Source organism: Astyanax mexicanus, chromosome 23 (genome assembly GCF_023375975.1).
Source record: "Astyanax mexicanus isolate ESR-SI-001 chromosome 23, AstMex3_surface, whole genome shotgun sequence".
Classification (NCBI taxonomy): Eukaryota; Metazoa; Chordata; class Actinopteri; order Characiformes; family Acestrorhamphidae; genus Astyanax; species Astyanax mexicanus.
Genome location: NC_064430.1, coordinates 24,696,197 through 24,724,174, shown reverse-complemented (window position 1 = coordinate 24,724,174; position 27,978 = coordinate 24,696,197). Strand labels below are relative to the sequence as shown.

Here is a 27,978-nt window from a genome sequence, read left to right as displayed (position 1 = left end):
AGTCTCTTGGTATCTCTTGGCTGAAGCTTTAAAAGTCCCTTTCACTGCATCTAAGGAGCAAGAGTCCAAAACTCCTCAAAAAACGACCCCACACCATGACCCCCCTCCACCAAACTTTACACCTGACACAATGCAGTCAGGCAAATACTTTTCTCCTGATAACCCCCAAAGTCAGAATCATACGTTGGATTGCCAGACAGAAAATAATTAGTAATTTGTCAGCGCGCATTACACCACTTCATCTGAAGCTTTGCTTTGTGTCGGTTGGTGATATAAGGCTTGGATGCAGCTGTACGGCCATTAAAACCCATTCTATGAAGTTCTCTGTGCTTTACTGTTCTTGATCTAATCTGAAGCTACATGAAGTTTGGAGGTGTGTTGTGATTAATGCCTCTGCAGAAAGTTAGTTCCTGTGTGCAGGAGACCCATTCTTTCACTAATGTTTGTAAAAACACTCCCAGCATGCCTAGCTGCTGCTTTTATTTTTAAACACCTGTGGACAATATACTGTAGTGTATATTTTCGTTATCACAGTTACAGTGTGCAGCTGTAGAACTTATTACATTACATTGATTTTGTCTTGGTAGTGGGAGACCGCTATTTTGTAGGATCGAATGGGGAACTGAGGCCGATCCGTCCTGATGATTCCCGCACTGCATCTGACTGGGACTCCTACGCCGAGACCGTGTCCCAGATCAGCGACATGTGTCCGGACGCTCCGCCCCAGTGAGTGACCTCCTACCTCCACCTGCAGTTTTTTAATCATCACACCTGCTCAGTACACTACACCTGTCCTCCTGTAACACTGACATTCCCACAGTTATGATGGATGGATGAATGGATGGATGGAGGAATGATTATTGGATGGTTGGATAAGATGATTGATGGTTAGATGGGTAGGTGGAGGATGTATAAAATGACAAATGGATAAATGGTTGAATGGATGGATGGATGGATGGAGGAATGATTATCCATCCAGATGGGTAGGTGGAGGTTGTATGATATGACAAATGGATAAAAAAGTTGGATAGATGGATGTATGGATGGATGAGATGATGGATGGTTAGATGGGTAGGTGGAGGTTGTATAAAATGACAAATGGATACAAAATGATGGATGGATGGTTGGATGGATGGTTGGATGGATGGATGGATGGATGGATGGATGGATGGATGGGTGGATGGATGAATGAATGAATGGATGGATGAATTGATGGATGGATGGATGGATGGATGGATAATATTTGTGATGGACAGGTTGTTGTGATGTATTAGAAGCAGAAGGAAAGAGAGAGAAAACAATACTGAACGTGTGAATCAGTGAATCACTGAATCAAGCAATCGACTCGACTAAACTGAATCAAACCTCAGTGTTTCAGCTCAGTAAGCTTTCCTACTGCATGAGTAGCTTTAGCCTTATCAGCTACACACACACCACATACACACACCACACACACACACAGACATGTGTGTGAGGGAGAGACATCACTCTCTGAAAAGAGAGAGAGAGAGCTGTTGAGGGACGTAGGGACCGGACTGCACTATTTTTAGGCTTGCTGTGTCCATCAGCGTGCTATTATTGGATCACTCATGAGAAACAGAGAAAAAGAGAGAGAGAAAGAGACCAAGAGAATGAGAGAAAGAAAATGAGAGAAAGTGAGGAATGAGGTAGGTAATAATGTACAGTACCATGCAAAGATTTTAGACACCTAAGCACAGATTTAAACAGATACAAAAATATACATAAAAACAGTAAGAGAACAAGACATTTTCAGTTTTACTGAAGAAGTACATATAAAGATGGATGGATGGATGGATGGATGGATGGACAGAGGAATAAAAACTTGATAGATGGACAGAGGAATAAATAAATGGATGGAGGAATGGATAAATGGATGAATAGATGGATGAATGGATGGAGGAATGAATAAATGGGTGGATGGATGGAGGAATTAATAAATGGATGGATGGAGGAATGGATGGATGGATAAGTGGATGGAGGAATGGATGGATATATATTGTGTACTGTAGAACATAAGGCTCAGTATGAGTGCCATTAGTTGCTATGGCAGTTACTATGGTTTTCAATGTGTTCAATTACTTCGGCAGCTCACCTGATTTACCTGTGGAACAAGATGCTCTGGATTGACCGTATTGAGTGTACAGATCTCAGCACGGTTCCTCCACAAGCTCCACCTCCTCCTGCAGATCCTGCGAGGCTGCTAATGGCAGGGCTGTACTGTGGAGCAGGCCTGCTGCGCCGGAGCTAAATGGCAGATTACTTAATTGGCATCTTCAATAATTTATCCACCTCCTCCTCCTCCGCCATTTATCCGGTCTGCCTTTCTGCCGGGGAAGCCCGCAGATCATTTCATCCAATTACAGCGCGGCGTAACGACCGCACTGCGATTATACAGTGCTCTACATCAATGCTAAACTGCTTAACCTGCAACCTGAGCAACTCCAGCATCTCCACCATTAGGATCTTCACCACAGACACTCATTTAATACAGATTTAGCCTCCGCAGTACCATCACTCCACTGCACCAGGGCTGTAGGCTGAATAATAGGAGCTATACTGCTGTAGGCTGAATTGTTGGAGCTATATGGCTAAATGGGTGGAGTTATACTGCTAAATGGGTGGAGTTATATTGCTAAGTGTCTAAATGGGTGGCGCTATACTACTGTAGGTTGAATGGGTGGAGCTATATTGCTAAATGGGTGGAGCTATACTGCTGTAGGTTTAATGGGTGAAACTGCTGTAGGCTGAGTAGTTGGAGCTATACTGCTAAATGGTTGGAGCTATGTAGGTTTAATGGGTGAGTGGGGCTATACTGTTGTAGGCTAAATAGTTTAAGCTTTACTGCTACATGGCTAAATGGGTGGAGCCTTACTGGTGTAAGTTGAATAGGTGGAGCTATGCTGTTATAGACTAAATAGTTGGAGATATACTGCTAAATGGCTAAATGGGTGGAGCTATACTGCTAAATTGCTAACTGGGTGGGGCTATACTGCTGTAGGTTGAATGGGTGGAGTTAAACTGCTTATCAGTCCCTTATGCTTGTGAAATTAGCACTACAGAGAGAGAAGATGGAGTGTGAGAGTGTGAGAAAGAGATAGAGAGAGAGAGAGAGAGAGAAAGAATAAAGTGAGAGAAAATGGAGTTAGAATGAGAGAGGATGGAGTGAAAGAGAAAGAGAATGGAGTGAGAGAGAATGAAGACAGGAAGAAAGAGAGTAAGAGTGACAAAATAAGAACCAGCAGATCCAGCAGGTACAGGATGTTCCAAAACTAATTAAAAATTGATCAGAGGACAGTAAAGCGGTGCTTCCTTTCTGATCAATATTTAATCATCTCACCAAGAACAGTACCTGCCCATCTCTCACTGACCTGAGAGAGAGAGAGACAGAGAGAGAGAGACAGAGAGAGAGAGACAGAGAGACAGAAACAGAGAGAGAGAAAGAAAGAGAGAGAGAGAGAGAGAAAGAAAGAGAGAGAGAGAGAGGAAGAAGAAGAAGCCATTCTCGGAAAAGAAGCTGAGACCATAACACTATCAGCCAAACATGTCTCAACTAATAACGGTGTTATTGATATCTTATTAATTGATCTATTTTTTATGTATTTATTTATATGATCTTCTTTTATTTGTAAGCTAATGTTTTTATATTTATTGTTATTTTTTACCTTTTGTGTATTTAATACTTATTTCAGTGCTTTGGCAAAAGTTGTTAATTGCAATTCATGCCAATAAAGCTATTTTAAATAAAAAATTGATAAAGAGAGAGGGAGAGAAACAGAGGGAGACAGAGAGAAACAGAGGGAGACAGAGAGAAACAGAGGGAGACAGAGAGAGAGACAGAAGAAGAAGATCCCTAAATTATTTTCTGATGGATATTGTTTTCGCTATGCATCTTGTCACACAGCTATCAACAAGATGTGGACCCTTGAAATGTAACAAATTATACAAATAAACTAGTAACACCCAAGCAACCACCTGACATATCATAGTAACCACCTGTGATACCGCTAAGTTGTATTGTTATTATAAAAATGTGCAGCATTTAAAGCATTACAGCATTTTGCTGTGTTGTACAGGATTGTTATGCATCTAAAGTTGTTTTCATTGGTTGCTGTGGTGTTGCTATGGTGTTGCTAAGGTGATGTTTGATGTCATTTTAGCACAATCTCTGCTTCTATTTCAGATACGATGAGTGCATGGAGTCCAGAGCCCCTCCGATGTATGAACCGGCCGAGGCGCCCCCACCGTACTCCGTCACCGACCCCTTCCGCTGGGACCATCCGTCCTCCCCCCGCCTCCACCACGCACACTATGACCTGCAGATGGAGCTCCTCCCAGACTCCTCAGCGTATCCAATCAGACAGCGACATTTTAGAGCCTGGTCAGTCGCGTCCATCCCACCTTCTCCACTGCCTCTGGAGGAGGCGCCCCCGTACGAGGCAGTGGTGGGGGAGGCGGAGTCAGACCGGCCCATCCCCCTAACCCCACAGACCTGAAGGAACCACACCAGGTTCTTATTGGTTGTGAGTTTGAAATGCTCTTAGATAACTTTTCTAGAGCGCCAGGGTTCGATTTGGGTTTTTGAGTCAGAAATCCGATCAGGAATCCGATCAGAAATCCAATCAAAAACCTTAAAATCTGATTATTTCGGTTCTGTTTTATGCAGTGACTTCTCAATGAGAATTATGGGATTTTTCTAAGATCAGCAAATTCCCATTTTCTGATGACCACTCAACTACAAACTAGCTACTAATCATTAGCTACGATTTCCTGACTCAAGTTTTGTGAGCCAATCAGAACTGTCAGAGCCATCCGAAAGCACTGTTCCAGGTTGAAGATGACCAATCAGATCAAAAACATGGACCGCCTCAAGCCTGGAAGCTGAGGAACATCAGGAGGAACCCATTGCTAACTCCATATCACAACACCTAACTGTATAATCACATTCATCAGACTCGTCTTTAGAACCTCTACTTTAATGTGTTCTTTCATATTTTACAGTTTATCATTGTGACCCATTCATATCTCCATCCATAAAGAGTTTACTTCTCTAAAGCTAATGTAGCTAACAACTAAGAAACAAGGAAGCTTATTAAGTACAATGATTAGCAGCTAACACCAATTAGCATGGTGCTAATAGCATGTCCAGATGATTGGTGTGAGTGTTCAGTAATTTCTTATTGAAGTCTTGAAGTCTTGATTTTGTGCTTTCTGACACTGTATGATGTATAAAATGGGATAAATGCAGGTTTAGCTGTGTGATGTACTTCAGGCTGAGGTTAAGCTACAGTAAAATTAGGGAGTTTTATCCACTTTTACTCCAAATCTTGCTTAGTGCGCCCCCTCATGGACAGCTGTACATGTCTGAGGTGAAAGATTTAAAGGGTAACTAAATGCCCTGATTTTTGCTGACTCCACCCTCAGGTCAAATTTCAAAAATGCTTAAAAAAAATGAAAAGAGTAGTATGGGAGGGGCACTGGGTGGTGTATTGGTTCAGGGGTGGGGCATCGCAGTGTGCCTCTGATAGCAGTGAGACGCAGATGGTTGGATGTCAGCAGGGGGGCAGTATTATTGATTTGATCTGCATATTGTGATATGTCAGAGTACCAAAGTACACAGAAACATCATCCTCACTTATAGCACATTTGAACGCTGCAGAGGCAGATATTATAACCACAACAAAGGCGTTTTTTAAAAAATTAGGAAATGTTTATAAAAAATATTAAGCAGGACTGGAGTGTTTTATTACTTTAAAGAAACACATTTCAGCTATTAATAAAAAAAAATCACTTATTATACAGTTTATTAAGGCCCTCAGTGTTTTTATTGATTTAAACTGCCAGTTTATTTAGAATGTGATTAAAGGTGTTGATTTATTAGCTGATATGGTGAAACAGTAGCATGGTTAATGTCAGTAATATCTAATTTAATAATAGTTAATGTATATAAATACGTTTTATTAAGCCCTTAACACACTCAGAACTATATAAATAATACTATACTATACATAAAACTAATAATGACATGATAAATACAAAAATAAAGACTTGACCCCTGATCCCACACACATATTATCTGTATTTTTATAGATTCAGCATTGATATTATGATAAAATTATTGCAGAAGGTTTCAGCAGGTATTTTTATAGAAGGTCGCGTATGTGTGTTTTAATGTGTTTAGAGCAACAAATAGCACTTAATCTATTTACAGACCCCATGGGAATTTGGGTGTTTTGGGAAGTTAAACTTGTTATTGGTTAACCGGCAGAAAAATATATATATTTTTTAATTTTATTAATTATTGATGTTTAATTATTAAGATCACCTGGATGCGGCTTTAAAATGTTTACACAGTTTTACATTAGTGAAGAAAATAAGTGAAAAACAACTAACTTGGAGTTTGATTGTATACAGTTTATATTAAAACACATAAAATATGTTTTCATTATGTTTTTGTTTTATTTTTTTAGTTGAACTCACTGTGATTAATTTGATATGAAATTTGCCTGGTACTCATATTTTGAGATTTTTTGAGTTTTTATGTTTGACTGAACACAAACACAAGGTGCGATCCAAAGTCTAGGCTACAGTTGAGGTAGAGGGGGCAGGGCCTCGGACTAGGACTGTCCAATGATTGACTCTTATGGAAAAAGAGATTTAATTAGGCTTCATTGTGACATTTTGCACAAAATTTACATGGTGAGATTGAGGTGGCAAAATGTCTTTTTTATTTCTTCAGAGAAAAATATACATTTTCTGACTTTCAACATTTTAAAATAAACGTTTTTTACTCTATTGTAATGGCGGTGATGTCACGTGCAAACAGCACATGGTGGATGGATATTTTTTTCTTAACAGAATTAATTATAATTACTGTATAAAAAAAAATTAAAACGCAACTGTGGAAGCTATGTTTTCCACTACCTTCACGCAATTTTCTCAGCTTCCCCAGTTTTATGTACTGTTTAATTTATTCAAAGAAATAAATTATATTATTTTGAACTGTCCTTATATTTTCAAACCTTAGTATTTTCAGGCTATTTTTATGGTGCTGTTTGTATTTTTTTTCCTTTAGCGTGAGGCTACAATGTGGGGTACACATATGTGCGAAACCGAGGTCCATGAAGGATACATCAGCTGCGTCCTTCAAATCTCACTATGAAAGTCCTCCAGTTCAGAGCAGCGTTCTATGATTTTGTGTTTGAGAAAATAAAGCCTAGACTTATGGAACGCAGTGACGAACTCTAGAGGTGTGTAAATGATGATCGCTTCCATTATAAAGAGCAATTTAGCTTAAAGGGCTTTTACAAACACATTCAACACTCCTCCAAAGAGAAATATTCTACATAAAATATGATAAATGTGATTAATATATGTGTCCATGTCATGTCATATGATTTAAAAAAAACTGATATTACTGATTAATTTGCTTATATATATATATATATATATATATATATATATATATATATATATATATATATATATATATATATATATATATATATATATATTAAATAAATACATTGATATTTATTTTACTAGACTGCTTTAAAATGTAGATCAGTGTGGGATGTCCAAAGTGTTTCCGGATGAAAAATGATTTTTTTTCTCCTTCTTCTTCTGTCCATCATTCTGTAGCCCACAGTCCATAATCTTACTGTTTTTTATATTTTGTGTAATTATGTTTTATGCTAAATGATACCATCAATGTTTGTAAATAATTGTCTGTTCTCTTATATAAGGAAACTGTAAAGCTAAGTGTTTCTAATAAAGTGGAAGCACAATGTATTTAGGTGTTTCTAATAAAGTGGCCAGGGAGTGGAAGCACAAGGTGGTAAGTCAACATTATTTACATTAATTTATTGTATTTGGAAATTGGTACGTTTACACAAATGTACCTGAATCTTTTTTTTTATTATTATAATCAGTACTGATGCTTTCCTGTTTACTGAGGGTTCTGGAAGGTTCTGATGTAGCGTTATTACTTGAAGATATTCCAGAGGATCTGTATCTGTGTCACTGTTTTGTTCATCTTTTTACAATTAAAGAGCCCATATCCACATTTAAGGTGTGCTTATGATTTCATGCATTATTACATTTATCTATTATCATTTTACATCATGAGACTCCGCCTCTTTTTGAACTGCTGCTGATGCAGCATTGCCCAGTAGAATCACAGAGCTAATGCTCGGAGGAAAGCGCAGCGACTCGGTTCTGATACATCAGCTCACAGATGCAGCCTTGTGCTGATCCACATCTAAGAGTGATGAGGGGAAAGAAGAGCGACATCTACTGATCTACTGTACCCACCCAGAGAGAACAGCAAGACCAATTGTGCTCTCTCTGGGCTCCGGCAGCTGATGGCAAGCTACATAAACAGGATTCGAACCAGCGATCTTCCGACCATAGTGGCAGCATAGTGTAAGCACTGCATTGTTGCTAGGTTACTGTATGTGGCGGAGTAATACATAGAGAGCTTCGGTTACAGTGCATTACTGACTGATAACGGCACTCATAGAACGCCTCTCAGAATACCACTAACTGTGGTATATTTTACTCTTTTATAGTTTATATACTATATTATATAATACACATACGTATATACTGAATTGTTTAAAATACATTTTTTTTATTTAAAAAAAATTATGAATTAAAATATAATAAAATATACATTCTATGTGTATTTCGCATATAAAGAAATATATATACATACAGCTCTGGAAAAAAAAGAGACCACTTAATGATGATGTTTTTCCCTGATTTAACCAAATTGAAAGAAGATGGATGATCACAAGCCATCAAACCAAGTTGAACTGATTGAATTTTTGCTCCAGGAGTAAAAGCATAAAGTTATCCAAAAGCAGAGTGTAAGACTGGAGGAGGACATGATGCCAAGATGCATGAAAACTGTGATTAAAAACCACCAGGGTTATTCCACCATATATTGATTAATTTCTTAACTCTTAAAACTTTATGAATATGAACTTGTTTTCTTTGCATTATTTGAGGTCTGAAAGCTCTGCACGTGTTTTTGTTATTTCAGCTATTTCTCATTTTCTGCTGTAAATAAATGCTCTAAATGACATTATTTTTATTTGGAATTTGGCAGGGATGTTGTCTGAAGTTTATAGAATAAAAACAATGTTTATTTTACTCAAACATAAACCTTGAAATAGCAAAAATCAGATAAATTGATTCAGAAACTGAAGTGGTCTCATAGTTTTAATTGTGACCGGAAAGTGGCGTCGTTCTGCGTTTGTTCACTTCCTGAATTATATAACTCGTGCTCGGGGCGACACCTGGTGGTGGGGTCGGGTCGGTGCAGGCGGCCGGTCTGTATCCTCTCCTGTAGATGTCAGTGTTTGATCTGAGCGCAGTTTAACAGCCGACCCAGGAAACACCAGCAGATTCAGCAGCAGAAGAACCTTCGGCTCCATCAGCTCAGCGGATCTGCTCCACTACTGCCCCTTTACACCGCCTTACAGGGGCTACAACTGCCCCAACTCCCCTACCCTCCCCTTCTGGTCCTTCTGCCTGTATTGATACTATCTCTGTGTGATGAGCGTGCGCGTGCCAGCTCTTCTTCCGCATGGGTGTCTGATCCTCCTCCTCACCTGCATGCTTTCGGTTCTTCTCCTCCATCTGAAGCCCTCAGCTCCATCTGACCTCCACCTCCACCCTCACCTCCTCCACCATGACCAGCAGTGCTGAAGAAGACCCCCACCCCCCAGCTTCACCTGCCTTACCTGCTTCTCCAGCCTCACCTGCCTCCCGCGAGGACATCCTGCACACCTACGTGACGCACTACCGCTCAGAGTGGACCGAGGGCAGGTGCGGACAGGTGTGCGCGGACAGGCAGGTGAGGGCGCGAGCCCGGGAGGTTCTGCTGAGGGAGGGAGCAGAGGGCAGGTTCTCCCTGCTGCCCTTCTTCTACCCAGCTGTGACCCAGTGCCTCCAGCGAGGAGCTCCACTCACCTCCACCTGTCTCTCCCAGTTTATGAAGGCCACGGAGCTGCTGGAGATGATGTGCGTCAACCTGTTCCTCTTCCCCTGGAAGAAGGAGATCAGAACTCTGAAGGTGAGCCGGGGACAGGTGTGGGAGGGGCTATAGCTACTCCTGATACTTTTTTTATCTATTCTGGAAAAAATTAATGGTAAAGCTGGTTAAACTGGTTGAGTAGATCAGATTTGACCAGTATAGAATGTGTGTACTTAATTGAGTCTGATGGTTTGGATTATTAGGGGTTCGCCATATCATTATCGTATCGCATCGAATCGTACACAATAACATCACCAATATATTTCAATATGGTGAATAATACGATACCCTGAAATATTATTACATCAGGTACTCCTTTTTTTCTTTTTTTTTTTTTTTTTTTTTTTTTTACAGTTTTCAGCAAAAGAAAAATACACACTTCACATTTTCTGTTATACAGCTCTGGAAACAATAAGAGACAACTTTTTTTTTGCATCAGTTTCTCTGATTTTGCTATTTATATGTTTATGTTTGATGTAAATTAACATTGTTGTTTTATTCTATAAACTACAGAGAACATTTCTCCCAAATTTCAAATAAACATATTGTCATTTAGAGCAGAAAATTCAAAGTTCAAATTCATATAGTTCCAAAAATTCAGTTCAGAATAATCCTGGTTATTAATCACAGTTTTCATGCATCTTGGCATCATGTTCTCCTCCACCAGTCTTACACACTGCTTTTGGATAACTTTATGCCTTTACTCCTGGTGCAAAAATTAAAGCAGTTCAGTTATACCTGGCAGTCATGAGTGTGGAAATGGGACTGGGGGAATTGTGGTTGGCAGGTTCAGAGGCTAAAATGCACACATTATTGCAACACCACTATCACCACTTACATTGTTTTTTGGCATTTTTTTGCGTTTTTTTAAATGGAAAATAGCTAGCTTATTCGACGACAGTTACTAAATAAAAAAAGAGCATTTTTACACATTAAATAAAATAGAGTAAAATTCGGCTCAATAATGACTGATTGCATTCATACCTTAAAATGCTGCTTAAGTAGGTAGCATTTTTTTAGATTTATAAACAGACATTGTAATTACATTCAAATATATTGTACATATTTGCATATACTTGACTTTCACATTTTATCTAATATTACACACTACATACTCAAAGTACACTAGTTAGTATCTTCTAATTAGTACACAATTGGGACGCAGACATTGTTAAAATAGTTAATTATAAGTGGGGAATCCATATAAAGTGTACATGAATTCTGCATATTGATTTCATAGTCTAAAAGCATGTTATCAAGTTATTATTGTATGATTAAACGTAGTCCTTTGGTCACGTAGGCTTAATCACTTTTAACAAAAATCTCCAGATGTGATTGTGAGTGAAAGTATGCAGATGAATATATATAAAGGGGAAAGCCCCCCAACACTTCCGCACTGTTCAGAGCTACTGAAACTTACAATGCAGGGGAAATTCCAGCACTTAACCAATAAACAGCATAAAGGTTGTGTTTAAAAAAAATCCTATACCCAACATTTTATGCATTGTATTTCCCCCGAGCCGTACAAAAATTTAATATATGTATGCTAACAAATCAGTGACTTACATATGCACACACAAAAAAGCTCTGGAAAAAAATAGACCTCTTTTAAACCAGTTTCTGAATCAGTTTCTCTGATTTTGCTACAGTTTCCAAATAAAACTTTTCATTTAGAGCATTTATTTGCAGAAAATGAGAAATGATTGAAATAACAAATCAAAAAAGATGCAGAGCTTTCAGACCTCAAAAATGCAAAGAAAAAAAGTTCATATTCAAGAGTTTAAAAGTTTAGAAATTAATCAATATTTTGTGGAATAACCCTGGTTTTTAATAACAGTTTTCATAATAAAATAAATTATTAGTTATGATATAAGTGGTCAAATCTTATGTATACGCCACACTTCCACCAGAATTCTCCTACTTCTCTTTTAAAAACTGGAACAGGTTTCTGTTCCTTATCTAAATACACTATATATATATATATATATATATATATATATATATATATATATATATATATATATATATATACACACACACACACACAAACAAAAGTATCAGGACACCTGTTCATTTTTTTTTTTTTTTTTTACATTTTTATGTATTTCTATTAAAAAAAGCACAGCGACTCAGTTCTGACACATCAGCTCACAGACGCAGTCTTGTGCTGATCCACATCACCCTAGGAGTGATGAGAGTAAAGATCTGCTGTACCCACCCAGATAGAGCAAGGACTATTGTGCTCTCTCAGGGCTCCGGCAGCTGATGGCAAGCTGCATGAACGGGATTCGAGGCCCGTCATGTAATGGCTTGAAAAATATGTTTTAGGGTCTAGTGCATAGGTCGGCAATAGGCGGCCCGTGGGCCAGATGCGGCCCGCAAGCAAGAAACATCTGGCCCGTGAGGTTGAACTATAATGAAAAAAAAAATCGGACTGTCCGTCTCAAAAATGCCCTTTATTTAGAAACTTAATTTTCCAAAACAGAAAAATTTATTAAAGATTTTTTGATAGAGCCACGGGCTGTTAGATAACTGCTAGCTTCTTTATTCTGTTTTTTTTTTTTTTTTTATTCGTTTGTTTTTTTTATTTAACAAACAGGTATATCATTAATAGCGCCCCCAATGGTCAGTCCACAGATTTCACCCACATCAGCCCACTTGAATGTCTGCTTGTCATTTTAAGAGCGCCCTCCCGCCACCGCTCCCGCCACCGCGCCATGTAATGGCTTGGAAAAAATCTGGCCCGCGGCCAAACTTAATTGCCGACCCCTGGTCTAGTGGCTCTTTCAAAGGGGTGTGCAAAAATATTTAGACATATAAGGGCAGTTTTCCAGACAGTGATTAAGCATTTTGAATCTGGATTTTTATATTTGGATTCATTTGGATTTTTCTATTGAAATGTAAGTTCAGTCAACGACTTAGCTAACCAGATGCTAATGCTAACGTTAATAATCTTCATTCATCTATTTGCAGAAATTCACTGGACACTTTGTCTACTACATCGATCCAGGACTTCCAAACCCAATGACTCGGAATATTCTTCAGAGCATCGGCTACACCCTGGAGACGGACACTGAGTACATACTGGTGGACGATGTCGATCCGGACGTGGCAAAGCAAATGGGCTTTGAGCTTTTTCTCGCCAGGTTAGAGTGCGAGTACCTTCTGGAGGCCATGCAGCAGAAGTCCCACTCTGAGTGTATGGAGATCATCCACAACAGAGCTACCTGTCCTAATGTTTTGGCAGGTTCTGTGATTTCTCCTGAGGAGGAGGATAGTCAGAGTCAGAGTGTTGATCATCATGATACGAGACAAGAGGTTCTGGAGGACATTGAACCACTAAGTTCTGGTCCCAAGTCCAATCCCACCACGACTGAGGAGCAGGAATGCCTTCAGAGCCTGAAGCCGTCCTCCACCCTGGAGATGGTCCAAGAGGTCCAGGAGGTCCAGGAGAACACAGTTCCAGAGGAGGGACGGTCTTCCCGGTCTTCCCAGTCCTTCATGAGTGAAGACCGGTCCATCCTGGAGATGCAGGAGAATTATCCAGACCTGGCTTTCCGCCAGAAGCCCATTTTCCGTAAATCTCAGAAATCAACACAACCTCCTAAAGTGAACGAGTGGACCAGATGTGCAGAACCAGCACCAGTTCTGCTGCACCCGACAAACACTGACCTGAGCGGACCACAGTCTATCGCTATGCACGTGGAACCGGCTGTGACTCACAGGAAACTACAAATTCCAGAGAAACTAGAGGTAGGACTACAAAACACATGCTCTCTTAGAAAAGTTGTAAAAAAAAAACAACAACATTCAGGTGCATTTAAAAAAAAATAATTGACAATTCACAGAATTTTAGAAATTCAGATCAAAATGTGAAGCTTACATCTTATATAAGATTACAGTTTTGCTCAAAATATTGCAATGCACACAACATTATGGGTGACATACCAGAGTTCAAAAGAGGACAAATTATTGGTGCACGTCTTACTGGCGCATCTGTGACCAAGACAGCAAGTCTTTGTGATGCATCAAGAGCCACGGTATCCAGGGTAATGTCAGAAGGACCAACCACATCCAACAGGATTAACTGTGGATGCTGTAAGAGGAAGCTGTTTGAAAGGGATGTTCGGGTTTTAACCAGGATAACCCGGATATCCAAAAAACATAAAACCACGGCTGATCAAATCACGGCAGAATTCAATGTGCACCTCAACTCTCCTGTTTCCACCAGAACTGTCCGTCACCACAATAAATTATTGTGGTCTAAAAGCAGGTGTTTCAATTTCATTGTCCAACCCCTGTAGACGTATTACGACCAGGGTGATCTATTTTAATCGTTTATTTCTTTTATCGTTGATGATTATGGCTTACAGCCAATGAAAACCCAAAAATCATTGTCTCAGAAAGATATTGAAATATTAGATACGACCAATTGGTGTTTTTTTTTTAGCAGTGTGCCAAGTCCTGCTAGAAAAAGAAATCCGCTGCATGATTTTTCCGGAAAAAACAATGCACTTTAGACTTGATAATAAAACACAGTGGGTCAACACCAGCAGATGACATGTCTCTCCAAACCATCACTGATCATCAGTAAATTTTACATTTCATTTGTAAATCAAGGAAGCAGAGTCTGAAGGAAGAGTGGAGAGACACACAGTCTAAACTGCTTGAGGTCTAGTGTGAAGTTTTCACCAATCAGTAATTTTCACCCAAATCTCTCTATCTGTTCAGTCCACAGAGCCTCAGACTGCAGAAGAAAAGCCGCCACTGGTTCTTCGTGTTGGATCCATGCTGCAGAACCCGGGATTCAGCCCGGATTCTTCTCCGGATGATGGTTTGGTGACGGAGCTGGCGGAGAGGATGTGTAAACTGCAGATGAAGGATTTCAGCGCAGACGAGCCCCTCAAATACCCCATCGAGGAGACGGCTCAGGCCGAGCAGTGCGTGGGTTGCCAGGAATTCATCCCGATATCCCCCCTGCGCTCCCCGGAGGAGTCCAACCCTCTGGTGGTGTGCCGGCCGACCCAGCAGCCCATGTGCACCATCGCCGGCTGCGGGCGCTGTTCAGGACCCAGCTCAGACCTGGATCAGAACGACTCCATTAAAGAACCTCCACATTCCTTTTATATTCCAAACTGTCTGAGTGCAGCCAGCTCCGCCCTGGCTCCCCCTACAGGCCACAATCAGAACTGCGGCGAAACCTCCAGCCTGCGGATCCACAGGAGCCCAACTCAGCAGCCTGAGGACGACCTGCTGCAGACCTACGTTATGCTGTGATACGGGTTCTGCTCCTGCAACATCTCAAACATCTCTGCGAAATTCAGCGAACTTTGCGTAATTGCATTCAACACGTTTTCATTTTCTTCGTTAAGCGATAGTTCGTAAACACTTCCAACAATTACGTACAATCTTTAAAAAAATAATAATAAATAAAGGTGCTACAAAAGGTTCTGTGAGCAGTACCACTTTTAATATAATAAAAAAGTAGGAATGTTTGACCAAAATATGAATATTTTTGGACCAAAGGACCTGTCACATAAAAAAAAAAATTGTGGAGGATATATCATCACAGAAATTATTGCAATAAATGGCTAAAATGCTGTTCACTCTTTTATATAAAGCTCTGGGGAAAAACAAATAAGAGACCACTTAAAAATTATGTTTTTGTTTGATTTTACCAAATTGAAAACCTCAAACCAAGCTGAACGGCTACTCCAGGAGTGAAGGCATAAAGTTATCTAAAAGCAGTGTGTAAGACTGGTGGAGGAGAACATGATGCCAAAATGCATTAAAAAACTGTGATTAAAAAAACTTAAAACTTTATGAATATTAACTTAAAAGTTCAGAAAGTTCTACATCCCTTTTATTATTTCAGCCATTTCATATTTTCTGCAAATAAATGCTCTAAATGACAATATTTCTATTTGGAATTTGGGAGAAATGTTGTCTGTAGTTTATAGAATAAAACAACAATGTTCATTTTACTCAAACATAAACCTATAAATAGCAAAATCAGAGAAACTGATTCAGAAACTGAAGTGGTCTCTTAATTTTAGTTTTTCCAGAGTTGTATATGAACAAACATACAAATAAACTCAATAGACCATATCAGAGTCTGGTCTGGATTTCAGTTATAAAAATGCCTTAATATAAAGAAAAGTTCTTTACCGATTTCAAGGTTCTTCCTGCTTTTACTTGGTTTTTTATAAAAGCAACATTTTTTAGTGTACTTCATTTTTTAAGAATCATTTGTAGCACCTTTATCATTAAGTTCGGTAAGTCAAGATGTGTTTCGGTGTCTGAAATTTATTTCTATAGTTATTCAAGCATTGGAGCTACGAGGCTAATGTAGCATAGAAATTAACATCTATTTGCATCAATTAGCATGATGCTAACTGCTATATATAATATATATATACCGTATTTTCCGCACTATAAGGCCCAAAAATTTGAGGGTGCACCTTATGATCCAATGCAGTAATGTCACTGCGTTGAAGTACAGCGTTATACAAGAGTTTTCAGTGACGTTTTTCCAGCACCAAGGCTGGAGCAGCATTAGCATTAGCCGCTAACCTCAGTGCTAGCTCTTTCACCGTTCAGAGGCGAGTATATCAGACTGTTTGCCATGTTAAAACAAGCCACGTGGGACAAACCTCTAGCTGATAGCGTCCTTGGTTACTGGAACAGTCAGGGTTCCTCAGTGTAGCGCTATCGGGCGGCATTTATTAGCACTAAGCGCTGCTGCTAACTGTGCTGTTGAAAATATTGGAAATCTAAGCTCACTATAGATAAACAGAAACCTTTAACTTGCCCAAAGGAGAGAAATCTGTGTAGATTAAAATCCAGTGTTCGTTAGAGAAGAATTCTTTTTTTTAAGAATTAGTTTTGTGAAAACATGCCGACACTACATACTAGTGTCGCTTAAAATGCACTTTATAATCTGGTGCGCCTTATGTATAAAAAATAGACCAGAAAATAGACTTTTTCATTGATCGTGCGCCTTATCTGTAAAATTCAATTCATGTTAGCTCGCTACATTAGCCTCGTCGCTCCTGTATAAAACTGACAGCTAATTTTCAGACACCAAACTAATCTTAGCTGATTCTGATTGGTTCTGGGGACACTCTTATCAACTGTGTATTTTTATTTTTTTTTAAACTTATACTTAAAAAAAAAAAAAACTTTAAATTTGGATTTAGTGCTGTAAACTACAAAAAAATAATCTTTCATTTTGCTTGTTTTTTATTTTTGTAATAGAAATGGGGTTTATTAATTCAATACTTGAAGATTAATAAGTAAAAGTACTACTGACTATTACTATATTACGCACCACAATTATGAGCAAACTGATCATATAGCTACTACCAACTGTATAACTGTAACATGAAGAACCTTAAAAATATATATTTTATTTGAATTTTGTTTTTTTATTATTTTATTTTTATCCCATTTCTCCCATTTCTGTAGCATTGCCGAGTAGCATCACAGCCCTAACGCTCGGAGGAAAGCGCAGCGACTCTGTGGTTCTGATAAATCAGCTCACACATGCAGCCTTGTGCTGATCCACATCAACCAAGGAGTGATGAGGTGAAAGAGAGTGAGTCATCTACTGTACCCACCCAGAGAGAGAGAGAGAGAGCAAGACCAACTGTGCTCTCTCAGTGCTCTGACAGCTGATGGCAAGCTGCATGATCTGGATTCGAACTAGCGATCTCCCTATCATAGTGGCAGCACTTTAATCTGCTGGACCATTAGGAGCCCCTTGTTTTTGTTTTTTTTTTATATATAGATTTTTTAATATCTCAGTTTCTCAGGTGAAGGAAAATTATTATAATGTTTATTATTCATCATTTTATGTTCTGAAGGGTTTCTGCTTCTGTGCCTTACTTGATAAAAGCAACATTTGCACTTTTGCACTATAGAGCTTCTGAAAAGATTGTGTTTGAATTAAATAGTGTGTATATATATATATATATATATATATATATATATATATATATATATATATATATATATATATATGTACACATTACATATACGCTCATTGATAAAGAAATAGTTGCACCCAAAGGAAGAGTGGGATGGTAATGTTCGTCAGAAGATAGAAGTTACCTTACCATGCGTAAAAGCAAAAAGACGCATGAATCCGAATTTGACCGTTCACATTCATATCGCATGTCCATGGATCGGATATGTATCTGTTTAGGACTACATATGAAATGACTCAAATCTGATTTGAAAAAATAGGATTTGGCACGTTCACACAGCCATGAAAAAAATCAGATCAAAGTGCCTGTAATAAAGACTAATGGTGATCTGGCATCGTATGAAATTCCACCTCTTTCTCCTGATTCCTTCTGGGTCCAACTATTTTTTTTTTTTTTCGGACAATGAGTGTTATAATGTGTGCAAGTATGAATTTGTGCTGCTTTTTCTTTTTTCTTTTTTTTACATAAAGTATTAGATATACAAGAAAATGTAAATTTAATTAAATATAGTTATAATGAAAAAGTTGACAAGACAATGTATTCAGCTTTTTGTTTATGAAAATCAAAATGAAAATGACTCGTACAAAACACACTTCACAATCAACCAACCAACCAATCAATCGATTAATCAATCAGTGGAGAAATGGTGTTTTATCAGCAATGGATTCTCTTGGTCCACAAATCACAAGTGCCATTCTTAATAATAACTGTTACTTTTTACACATCATACAAATAAAATGATTATTTTAAACTTGTTTTGTATCTTGTCTTGTTTACACAGTCATAACGTTTACCTCAGTTAACACTGAACAGAACTGAAGCCTAATTAAGAGAAATGCTCTGTTCACACCTGGTGTTTCAAATGGGTTTTCTCAAATCCTGTTTTGTCAAATCCAGATGAGGCAGCTAGTTAGTTTAGCACACTTCCATCACTCTGGATTTGAGGATCTGATGCCATTGTGAGAGACACAAAATACATTCTGTAATACAATATAAGTGCCCAGACAGATTATAAATCGCATTTCAAACCACCTCCTAATACGGTTTGAATTAGATTGGTAAAAATCCAAATTTGGCTGTCCACACTATTAAAAATCCAACTTATTACAGTAAAAATCCAAATTTGGCTGTCCACACTATTAAAAATCCAACTTATTACAATCAACTTATGCCAGAAATCAGATTTGGCCTTTGTATCCAGTTTATCCCTCTACTTTATTCTGATCACTTATTGTTAATAAATCAAATCAAACAGGACTCATTTTAATAGCAGGTGTGAACAGACAAAAATAAGATGTGGAATGATTATAAATTATAAATCAGACTTACTACAACAGCTGCATATTTACCGTATTTTTCGCACTATAAGGCGCACTTAAAATCCTTTAATATTTGCAAAAATCATCCGTTTGTCTTATAATCCAGTGTGCCTTATGTATGAATTCTTAATTCTACAGATATTAAGGAGCAGTAAAGCCACTCCACTGAAGTACAGTGTTATATGACAACATTACCATTAGCCACTAACCGAGCTAAGCAACTAGCTCTTTTGGATGTTCAGAGGTAAGTATTATCGCCCTGTAGCCTGTTTCTAACCCCAGGTAGTACTGCTAGAGCTGCATTAGCATTACTCGCTAAGCGCCATCCCCTAGCAGCAAGACCTGCTAAATTATAAGTAAATCATGGCGACACCCCTGTTTCTTACTAGTGTCGCTTAAAATGCACCTTACAGTGCGAAAAATACGTTAAGTTTAAATAAATGTGGTCCAAATGGCTATATTTAGTCTGAAAAACAATAAATTAGCAAAATACGCCAAATAAATTAAGTTATATCAGAAGTGTATAACGTCAGTATGTAAATAACCCTATGCTATGCTGTATTACAGACACAGATAAGCCTATAAATTATTAATTCAAATTACACTGTAAATAAAAACATCAGCACCTTGTAAAATACCCACATCACAAAGATCCCAACACACTCAAACACACTTAACTCAAATCCTCAAAAGCTCATATCAACTCAATTATTTTTCCAGGCTCCGCCCACAAAATGTGGTTGCCTTAGCAACAGTTGCTAAGTCATTGTAAACCCTGTTCAACCCAGGCTTGAACATGGTGCTGGATGACGCCTGGATGAGCTAAATGTGGGTTATGGAGCAGAAAGCTCTGGAGTTTAGTGAGGATGGAGATCTGCAGATACTTCTGGAATAAACTGAGAGAATAACAGTGAGATGAACTAAAGCAGTGAGGAGTTGATGGCAGACGGATCTCAGGTGTTGATCCGGGTTCAGGCTCGCCGTGCTGTTAATATCCTCTCTCTGTTCTCCTCATACTGATGAAGCATCTTCTGGAGGTCGTCATCAGCTGAGATGACCTGCAAATACATTAATATTAACAATGAAATACATTTTCCTCAGCCGACTCAGAAGGCAGCGAGATGTTAATCAAAATGTGAATTAAAAACAAGATACTGTAATCAGTACAGATGTCTATATGAACTGTAGGAATCCTACAATCCTAGAAGACTAATACCCTGTTAATAACTGTTGTGAAATAACTACTTATTTTCCAAAGGATACATATCTTTAAGACAGATTATAAACGCTATGTGTTGTTTATTTCACTCCAGTTTTGAATACAAACAGTGCATTCTTAATATCTTAAACTATTAAATTATGACCAAATTTCACCAAAATCTAAAACCTTCTCAGTCATTGCTAAAGAAAATCATTCCCACAGCATGATGCTGCCACCACCATGTTTCACAGTGGGGATTTATCTTTGGTCTCAACTGAAAACCTGAGAACCCCCTTCCTACATGGCTTGTGGCTAAAAATGGTCTTTTATTATGTCTGTTATTTTGTCTTATTTCAACAATGGTTTTCTTCCATAAAGGCCAAATTTGTTATCTGTGGATCTCTGCAGCTCCTCCAGAGTGACCATGGGCCTCTTGGCTGCTTCTCTTACCAGTTCTCCACTTGCTCGATCTGTCAGCTTGGGAGGTCCATGGCCATGGCTTCATAGGTTTGCAGTTGTAGAATATGTTTCGTTTATTTTTGGATGATGGATTTTTGGTATGTTGTTTTTATAGCCCAACATTACTGAAATGCTTCAGAACACCAGTGTTTCAGAACACCAGTGATGAGTTTGTGCTGGTGCAGGCATCTCAAAAGCTTTCAGATGTAATGAGATACTAAAATGACAAGCTCAAGGACACGTGTACTGAATTACACATTAAGGTTATAATTAATATAAAATCTATAACTCACCAGCACCGGAGCAGGAACTTTAAACGACGTCTGTTTTATCAGCCAGTCCTCGTACAGATTATGAATAGCCTCCAGGTATTCCTACAGACAATCAAAGAAAACTATTATTAATAGGATTAATAAGAGAAACCATATATATATATATATATATATATATAAATATATAAAATACCATTAAAGCAAATACTGTACATAAACAAGACAATACGACATATTGCTAAAAAAGAAATTTGATGTGAATAAACTAGATTTCTCTACATCTGGAAAAAAACACTCTGACTGTACTAATTTATTCCTGTATCACAGCTGTGGTTCCTGTGGTTTTCTGGTCGTACCATGGGAATGACCCGCTCCTCCTCTCGGCAGCGCTGCTTCAGACGCTCGTAACACGTCTGAGGAGTCGTCTGCAGGTAAACTGCAGCCAAAAACAACAAAACAAACAGAAACAAAATAATATTAAAGTGGCAGTCTTTAAGTTTTTGGTAAGAATGTGAAATTGTACACATTAAAAGTACTAAAACGTGCACTGTGGTGAAGAAATCTCCCCTCTGGAACACTACTACTGTTAATTTTAAGAAAACAATTTACTGCTGGACTGCTGCTTTAACAAACATGAATAAATACAAATTATTACAGACTAGGGCTGAACGATTAATCGTTTTTTAATTAAAATCACGATTTTTCAAATACAAGAACTGCGATTTGAATTAGCCAACAGCCTGCAAGATTGTGTTTGAAAACGCAGCCTACTCTTTCAGAGACGCACCATGACGTTGCGGCACATGTGCCGTGATGTCACTGTGTTTGTAGTCCGTAGAGTGCTGAGGATTGTAGTCTTTGGGCTCATAGTAACTCCCATGCTCAGTGGGAATGAAAGAAGACACGGAATGAGCCGTGCCCAGCATAATAATGTCTTAATATTTATGACTTATCATTTAGTTCTGTCTAATCATAAATAAAAGCTGTGACACTTTGATAAATATTAATTAATTTATTTTTTTAATTTAAACACAAAACTGACAACTGCATTTAATCTAAGAACCCTGGGAATATTTTATGTGGAAAGAAGTTTATAATTTTATTTGAAACATATGTTAGCCACTAATACAGGTTTAGGGTTTAATGGATTTAAAAAAATATTCACAATTTAAATCGCAATCACAATATTCTCTGGAAAACAATATTCTCTCACAATTAGATATTTTGCCGAAATCGAGCAGCCCTATTACAGACAGACATTAACTTCTTTTTCACTGAAAAAAAAAAGGCCATCAAACTCCTCCCGCATTAGCGATGTGCAGTCACACGACATGTAAATGTTAATATGCAAATGAACCGTAGTTATGTAAATCTCTGTTCTTCCTTCCAGATGCACTCCTGCTCTATTACACAGATCATTAAAAGAAGCTGTTAAAATACATTTTCATGTTAAGGTTTGGGCACATGAAGCATTGTCCCATGAATTTTGGCATGTCAGGTATATTTAAAAAAAAATTAGAAAAAAAATACATGTCTATTCATCTATATGTATTACTACATGTATACTACCTGATCATTTTTTTATTGAGTTTTTGTTGTTTTATTTTTCATTATGATGTTAAATCTGAATATTGAAATTTAATCTATAGTAGATGTAATATATCAGGTACAGAAAGTTCAGAGTCCTCAATTCTCAGCAGTTTGCTGAATCTCTGCTCTGATTAAACTACTAAGTACTCAGTACTGAGGTGAGGAGCTGGAGGATCAGGTGATTTTACTGTAGAGGAATCTGGTTCTACAGGACTGGACTTCCCCCACTGCTGCTGAACAGGATATCACTTTAATTACATCACCAACAACAATGATTTCTGGGTGAGGGTTTAAGGGTTTATTTACTTACAATAATAATAATAATAATAATAATAATAATAATAATAATAATAATAATAATAATAATACATGCTGATTAAAGTGTTTTACAAAGTAAAAACTAATACCATATTTTTCACAATTTTCGGCGCACCGGATTATAAAGCGCATTATGAGACACTAGTAAGGAACAGGGACTCTGTGGTGAACAATCCATGTGTGAAAATGCTCCCTGAACCCTGAAATCTTTCACAATTCCAGCCCCATGAACCATGACATTGTTATTTTGGAATATGGTCGCGTTGTCAGGGAAGAAAAAATCAAATCAATTGATGGAATAACCATTAACAGTTTGTTTTGTGCAGAGTTTCTCTTTATTATTTATCGCATGACTCACCGATAAGATCCACAGGAATGGCGATGTTTTTAACAATCCACTCGAACCACTCCGACAAAACTGCAAAATCCACCTCAGGCATCTTCCCACTGCCACAAAACACAGCCACCACCATGTTTAACATTAAAACATAAAACATATAAACAGCATGATTTAATCCCTGTGTAACATCTTTGGCTCAGTACCTTTTATACAGATTTTCAACAAATATGTATTTTGCGCTGTAGATGGACCTTTCCATCATTCTCACTGGCGCCGCCTGCAGAAGGGAAAAGGAAACAGATCGGAGATGGAAGGAAGGTAAATAAGAGCTAAAGTACTGAATGGAGCTCAATACTGAGGGCTTTATACCCATCTAGCCCACTGCTGGCATTAGCCCTGGCATGTCACCAAAAGGTTTATTTTTATCTGCTTCAGAGCATCCTAATATTTTGGCCGTATATTTTGGACATTTGTGTGAGCAATGGGTGCAAATTAAAGTAGCTGAGTAAACACATTAAACAGAGAGTGCATAAATATTTGACATACAGTGTTTACCATATAAAACTGCACTGATATTAATGATTAATAGGGGTGTCACGATTCTCTAAATCCTCGATTCGATTTTATTTCCGATTTGAGGGTCACGATTCGATTCAATTCTCGATTTTCTTTTTTATTATATATTTACATTTTATTATTTTATGCCTCATAAAATTTAAATAATATATTATTTATTATTATTATTATTATTATTATTATTATTATTTATTAATATATATATGGTAATGCCATCTAGTGACTTTTTTGGTAGCAACAGTGTGCACTATTAAAACTGCAACGTGCAAAATAAAATAAAAAAAAATAAAAAAATAGGAACAATTAAAGCCTTAACAAACTGAACTCTATCCTACTATAACAGTTAAACATGAAAAATAAGACTCGGTCCCTGAGAATTACAAGTTTTTTTCTTTAAGAAAGATATATTATTAACTTTATCTGAGAGAAAGTTGTTTTTTTAATTCAATGGAAAGCAACAGGTGTAGTCAATTATAAGTTTAAGATTTTTAATCCACCTGACTGTGATCTATAGTCAGTGTTCTCAAGTCACACTGACACACGCATTTCAGCGAGTTCACACGCTCTCACCTGCGCGCACCCACCCCTCCGTTAGATACAGATACAAAACCTGCGCGCACCCCAACCCCCCCCCTCCCCCGTTGCACAGATAAAAAAACAGTGATCACACTCCCGCCGACACTCAAAACTTGAGAGCCCTTTCTTTAATTCTATAAGTCCGTTTTCAGTTTCTCCTCCGTGGCTGAAAGGCAGCTGTTCTCTGCCTCTCACACAGCAGAACTGAGGGCGGGCTCTCTCTATTTACATGAATAGGATGCGCTGTGTTGGTGCTGCCCCATTTGCGTAGCGCGCTGCGCCATTTGCGTAGCGCGCGCGGGAGGGATCGTCGATTCTCGTTTTGACTTCGATACTCGAGACCATGACCTCATTTCGATCGATTTCGATAAAATATCGAGATCGTGACACCCCTAATGATTAATGATGATATTAATGATTAAAATCTTACTACTGTGGAGAGGTGTCTGTCCAGCATGGTCAGCTGTACGTATGTCTGCAGCGTGAGTCCCCATCTCTCCGGGTCCTGATACATCAAAGCCTTCACAAAGAATAATAGACAAAAACATTATATAAAAACCATATAAACACAACTGCTTTCCCAAATATACTAGTGCATCTCAAAAATAAATATTATATAGATGTATTACACGCAGAGTGATCTATTTTAAACCTTTGTTTCTTTTATTATTGATGATTATGGCTTACAGACAGTCTCAGAAATGTAGAAAAATATTTTAACCAGTTTGTAAATATGCCTCGTAAGCACACCTCCTTAAATACATTATTAACTAAACCAAAATAATCTTATTTATTAATATATTCAAAAGAAAATCTCACCAGTGGATTGTGTCCCTGCACGTTTCTCCATTTGGATACTGGTTCTGTCAGAACCTGCAATGGCCCAAAATGAGTTTCCTTTAGTTTAAGAACTGTTTAGGTAAATTAACAGCAATAAAATCATAACATATACTGATAAAGCTTTGCAGATCATGCATAATGAAAAAAAAAAACATATCTATATTCACACTTCTTCAGATCAGGGAGGTGTACACTAGTTTAATTAACATTTCAGTCTACCCTTGCTTTAGCTGTGCTTCATATTTACAATATAAATGAATGAATAATCAACAGCATACTCTCAACCGGAAATAAAAACTAAATGTATTATGGACAATCCATACAGAGATACTCACTTTTACACTTATGCACACAAACACCAGGGGACTTTAATAAACACACGAGAGGTAAAGTCAGCCATTAACCTCACCTCAATATTACTGGTTTTGCTGAAATACTCCAGACATGTGGTTTTGCCACTCGCAATGTTTCCCTCAATACAGATCTGTAAACACAACAACACAACACAAACACAAAACAAACACTAAATATATAAGCAACAATAATATAAGAACGTTAGCATGAATAAATTACAATAAATTAGATTGGTGTTAATAAAGTAAGCATGTTACCTAGCATTAATAAAATAAATGTTCAACAAACATTAAAAACAGTTAGTTAACAAGCCCATTATTACAGTTAGCATTAATAACAAAAAGAAGTTAGACTTTTTTTGATGAATGGACAAATAGAAATTCTTCATATTTAAACTCTATTTGCATTATTTTTGAAAGACATCCATTGAACTTTATAAAGGGTTTCTCTCTCTCCTCTATTGCTGCTGTTTTGGAGATGTTAGGCATGTTTTTCTAGACTGTAATGATATATTAAATATATAATCTACTCACCACAGATTTCCTCTCCTCTCCGTTTCGGACGAGTTTCCCTTGGGAAGGAGATAACATAGTGAGAGTGCAGCGGTCGCCGGGGTCAATGGGTCAGTGCTCTACAGCGGGAGCAGAGACCGGGGTCAGAAACAGCAGCGTGAAGCTATTAATGTTCAGACTGACTGATCAGCAAGCAGAGCAGGAGCTTTATCAATTACAATACAGCAGAAAATACAGTAATAAGCAGGAAATACAGACAGGCAGGCAGGGCTCATCAACTGCAGCAAACTAATAAATGAATGAATAAAAAAAAACTGAAATACAGTATTAATAAATCTAGTTCATCAGGAGAGTAAAGCAGTTGCTGTTTCTCACTGTACTGTAAAAGTGTTTTTATCCAAGTAAAATAGAAGAACAACAGCAAACAGCAATTATTTCTTTAGAAAATGAATACTGTAGCTGGAAGGATAATTTTAATGGACACTGAACTGAATTTATTTGCTAACTGGAGAAGGAAGGGCATTGTGGCTGATTTAATACTATAATGCCTCTGTTGGTAAATTGATGATAAACTTACAGTCTTACTTGTCCAAAAAAGCTTTTGAGAAATATCTCTTTGAATACTTAAACACTGCGTATTTAAGATCATTAATAGAGTTTACTGAATTATTTAAAATATTAAAATGTTAAAGTTGTTGGCATATGTCTTTTTAAGGTCTATTGTTTACATTCTTCAGCAGTTTTTTCTGATAATGAAGTCTGATTTCGTCATTTATTGTGTAATTTTGTGGAACAAACTAAATCCAACAGCCTTAATTTAAAGCCTTAGTGTTTTATATTTTATATACTTCTAACAGTATAGTATAGTATAGTGTAGTATAGTATAGTATTGTAAACCTATATAAAAAGGCCAGTCATGCAAAACTAAATAAATAATAATAATCTAATTTAACAGATTAAACTACTTGATAACAGTAAAGCAAAAAACAGCGAACAAACGTCTATGTTGCTGGTTATACTTCTTATAAACTTATATTAACAGTTCCGTTCCACCTTAAATCCTGAGGTAGATACAGTGGAAAGTGTACAGCAGCGGAGCGGGATTACTGTACAATTTAAGGTGGACCGGAACATTTCAACATCAAGCGGGAGAATAAAGCATAGATATACTTCGTCTCCTTTTTATGTCACGTTGGATATACTGACATTACAATACTTATATATAAACATATATAGTATATAAATATACTATCTTACCGGTGAGGTTGTGTGTGTGGTAAGCTCTTCGCTGTAGCTGCAGTAGTGGTAAGGTGTGTGTGAGGTTTTGAGGTGTGTGTGAAGTAACAGGAAGGACAGTGCGGCTGATTCTCATTAATAATCCGCTGATCATCTTTATCTTCATTATTTCATCCTCCTCTTCCTCTCCTTCATCCCTCCGGCTCCGCGACGCTCCGGTTAAAGGGAAACATGTGACCGCGTGCTTCCGTGCTTCACGTTTTACATCACAGTCGCGGCCTTTAAATTTTATATTGTAAAGAGGACTTTTATTTTGACAGGAATGTCACATGACACA

General features: G+C 37.7%; 3 protein-coding genes across 5 annotated transcripts in view; 2 read left to right on the top strand and 1 right to left on the bottom strand.

Moving 5' to 3' along the window:
• bean1 (brain expressed, associated with NEDD4, 1) overlaps positions 1-4,875 on the top strand; it is a 28,080-nt gene extending 23,205 nt beyond the window's left edge. For both annotated transcript variants that reach the window (XM_022665405.2, XM_049471312.1), the window contains 2 exons: positions 588-726; positions 4,202-4,875. In XM_022665405.2, the coding sequence (XP_022521126.1) occupies positions 588-726; positions 4,202-4,514 (452 nt within the window). In that variant the 3' untranslated portion in view covers positions 4,515-4,875. The remainder of the gene's footprint in view (positions 1-587; positions 727-4,201) is intronic.
• A 4,253-nt stretch (positions 4,876-9,128) lies between these two features.
• Positions 9,129-18,799, top strand: si:ch211-189a15.5 (spermatogenesis-associated protein 2). Its single transcript, XM_022665435.2, has 3 exons — positions 9,129-10,099; positions 13,034-13,813; positions 14,792-18,799. The coding sequence occupies exons 1-3, from the start codon at positions 9,716-9,718 to the stop codon at positions 15,335-15,337; spliced, it is 1,710 nt and encodes a 569-aa protein (XP_022521156.2). The 5' UTR covers positions 9,129-9,715; the 3' UTR covers positions 15,338-18,799.
• On the bottom strand, positions 18,589-27,951 carry tk2 (thymidine kinase 2). Of its 2 annotated transcripts, none has more exons than XM_007235918.4 (10): positions 27,663-27,951; positions 26,427-26,464; positions 25,949-26,023; positions 25,519-25,572; positions 25,130-25,219; positions 23,751-23,824; positions 23,566-23,654; positions 21,656-21,735; positions 21,321-21,401; positions 18,589-20,425 (listed from the first exon to the last, which is right to left on the bottom strand). In XM_007235918.4, exons 1-10 carry the CDS (start codon positions 27,805-27,807, stop codon positions 20,339-20,341), a joined length of 813 nt encoding a protein of 270 aa, XP_007235980.2. In that variant the 5' UTR covers positions 27,808-27,951; the 3' UTR covers positions 18,589-20,338. The 2 variants fall into 2 exon arrangements, with proteins under 2 accessions (XP_007235980.2, XP_007235981.2); XM_007235919.4 differs by having other exon boundaries at positions 26,427-26,524; positions 27,663-27,803.
• Between the last annotated feature and the right edge of the window lie 27 nt (positions 27,952-27,978).

What these genes read in the sequence shown, in the direction of transcription:
- si:ch211-189a15.5 (XM_022665435.2), top strand. Translation starts at nt 9,716, where the DNA reads ATGACCAGCAGTGCTGAAGAAGACCCCCACCCCCCAGCTTCACCTGCC. An exon ending in AGGAGATCAGAACTCTGAAG is followed by an intron (nt 10,100 to 13,033) that starts GTGAGCCGGGGA and finishes ATCTATTTGCAG; the next exon opens with AAATTCACTGGACACTTTGT. An exon ending in AAATTCCAGAGAAACTAGAG is followed by an intron (nt 13,814 to 14,791) that starts GTAGGACTACAA and finishes CTATCTGTTCAG; the next exon opens with TCCACAGAGCCTCAGACTGC.
- tk2 (XM_007235918.4), bottom strand. Translation starts at nt 27,807, where the DNA reads ATGAAGATAAAGATGATCAGCGGATTATTAATGAGAATCAGCCGCACT. An exon ending in TGCAGGGACACAATCCACTG is followed by an intron (nt 25,220 to 25,518) that starts GTGAGATTTTCT and finishes TTCTTTGTGAAG; the next exon opens with GCTTTGATGTATCAGGACCC. An exon ending in GTTGAAAATCTGTATAAAAG is followed by an intron (nt 23,655 to 23,750) that starts GTACTGAGCCAA and finishes GTTTTGTGGCAG; the next exon opens with TGGGAAGATGCCTGAGGTGG.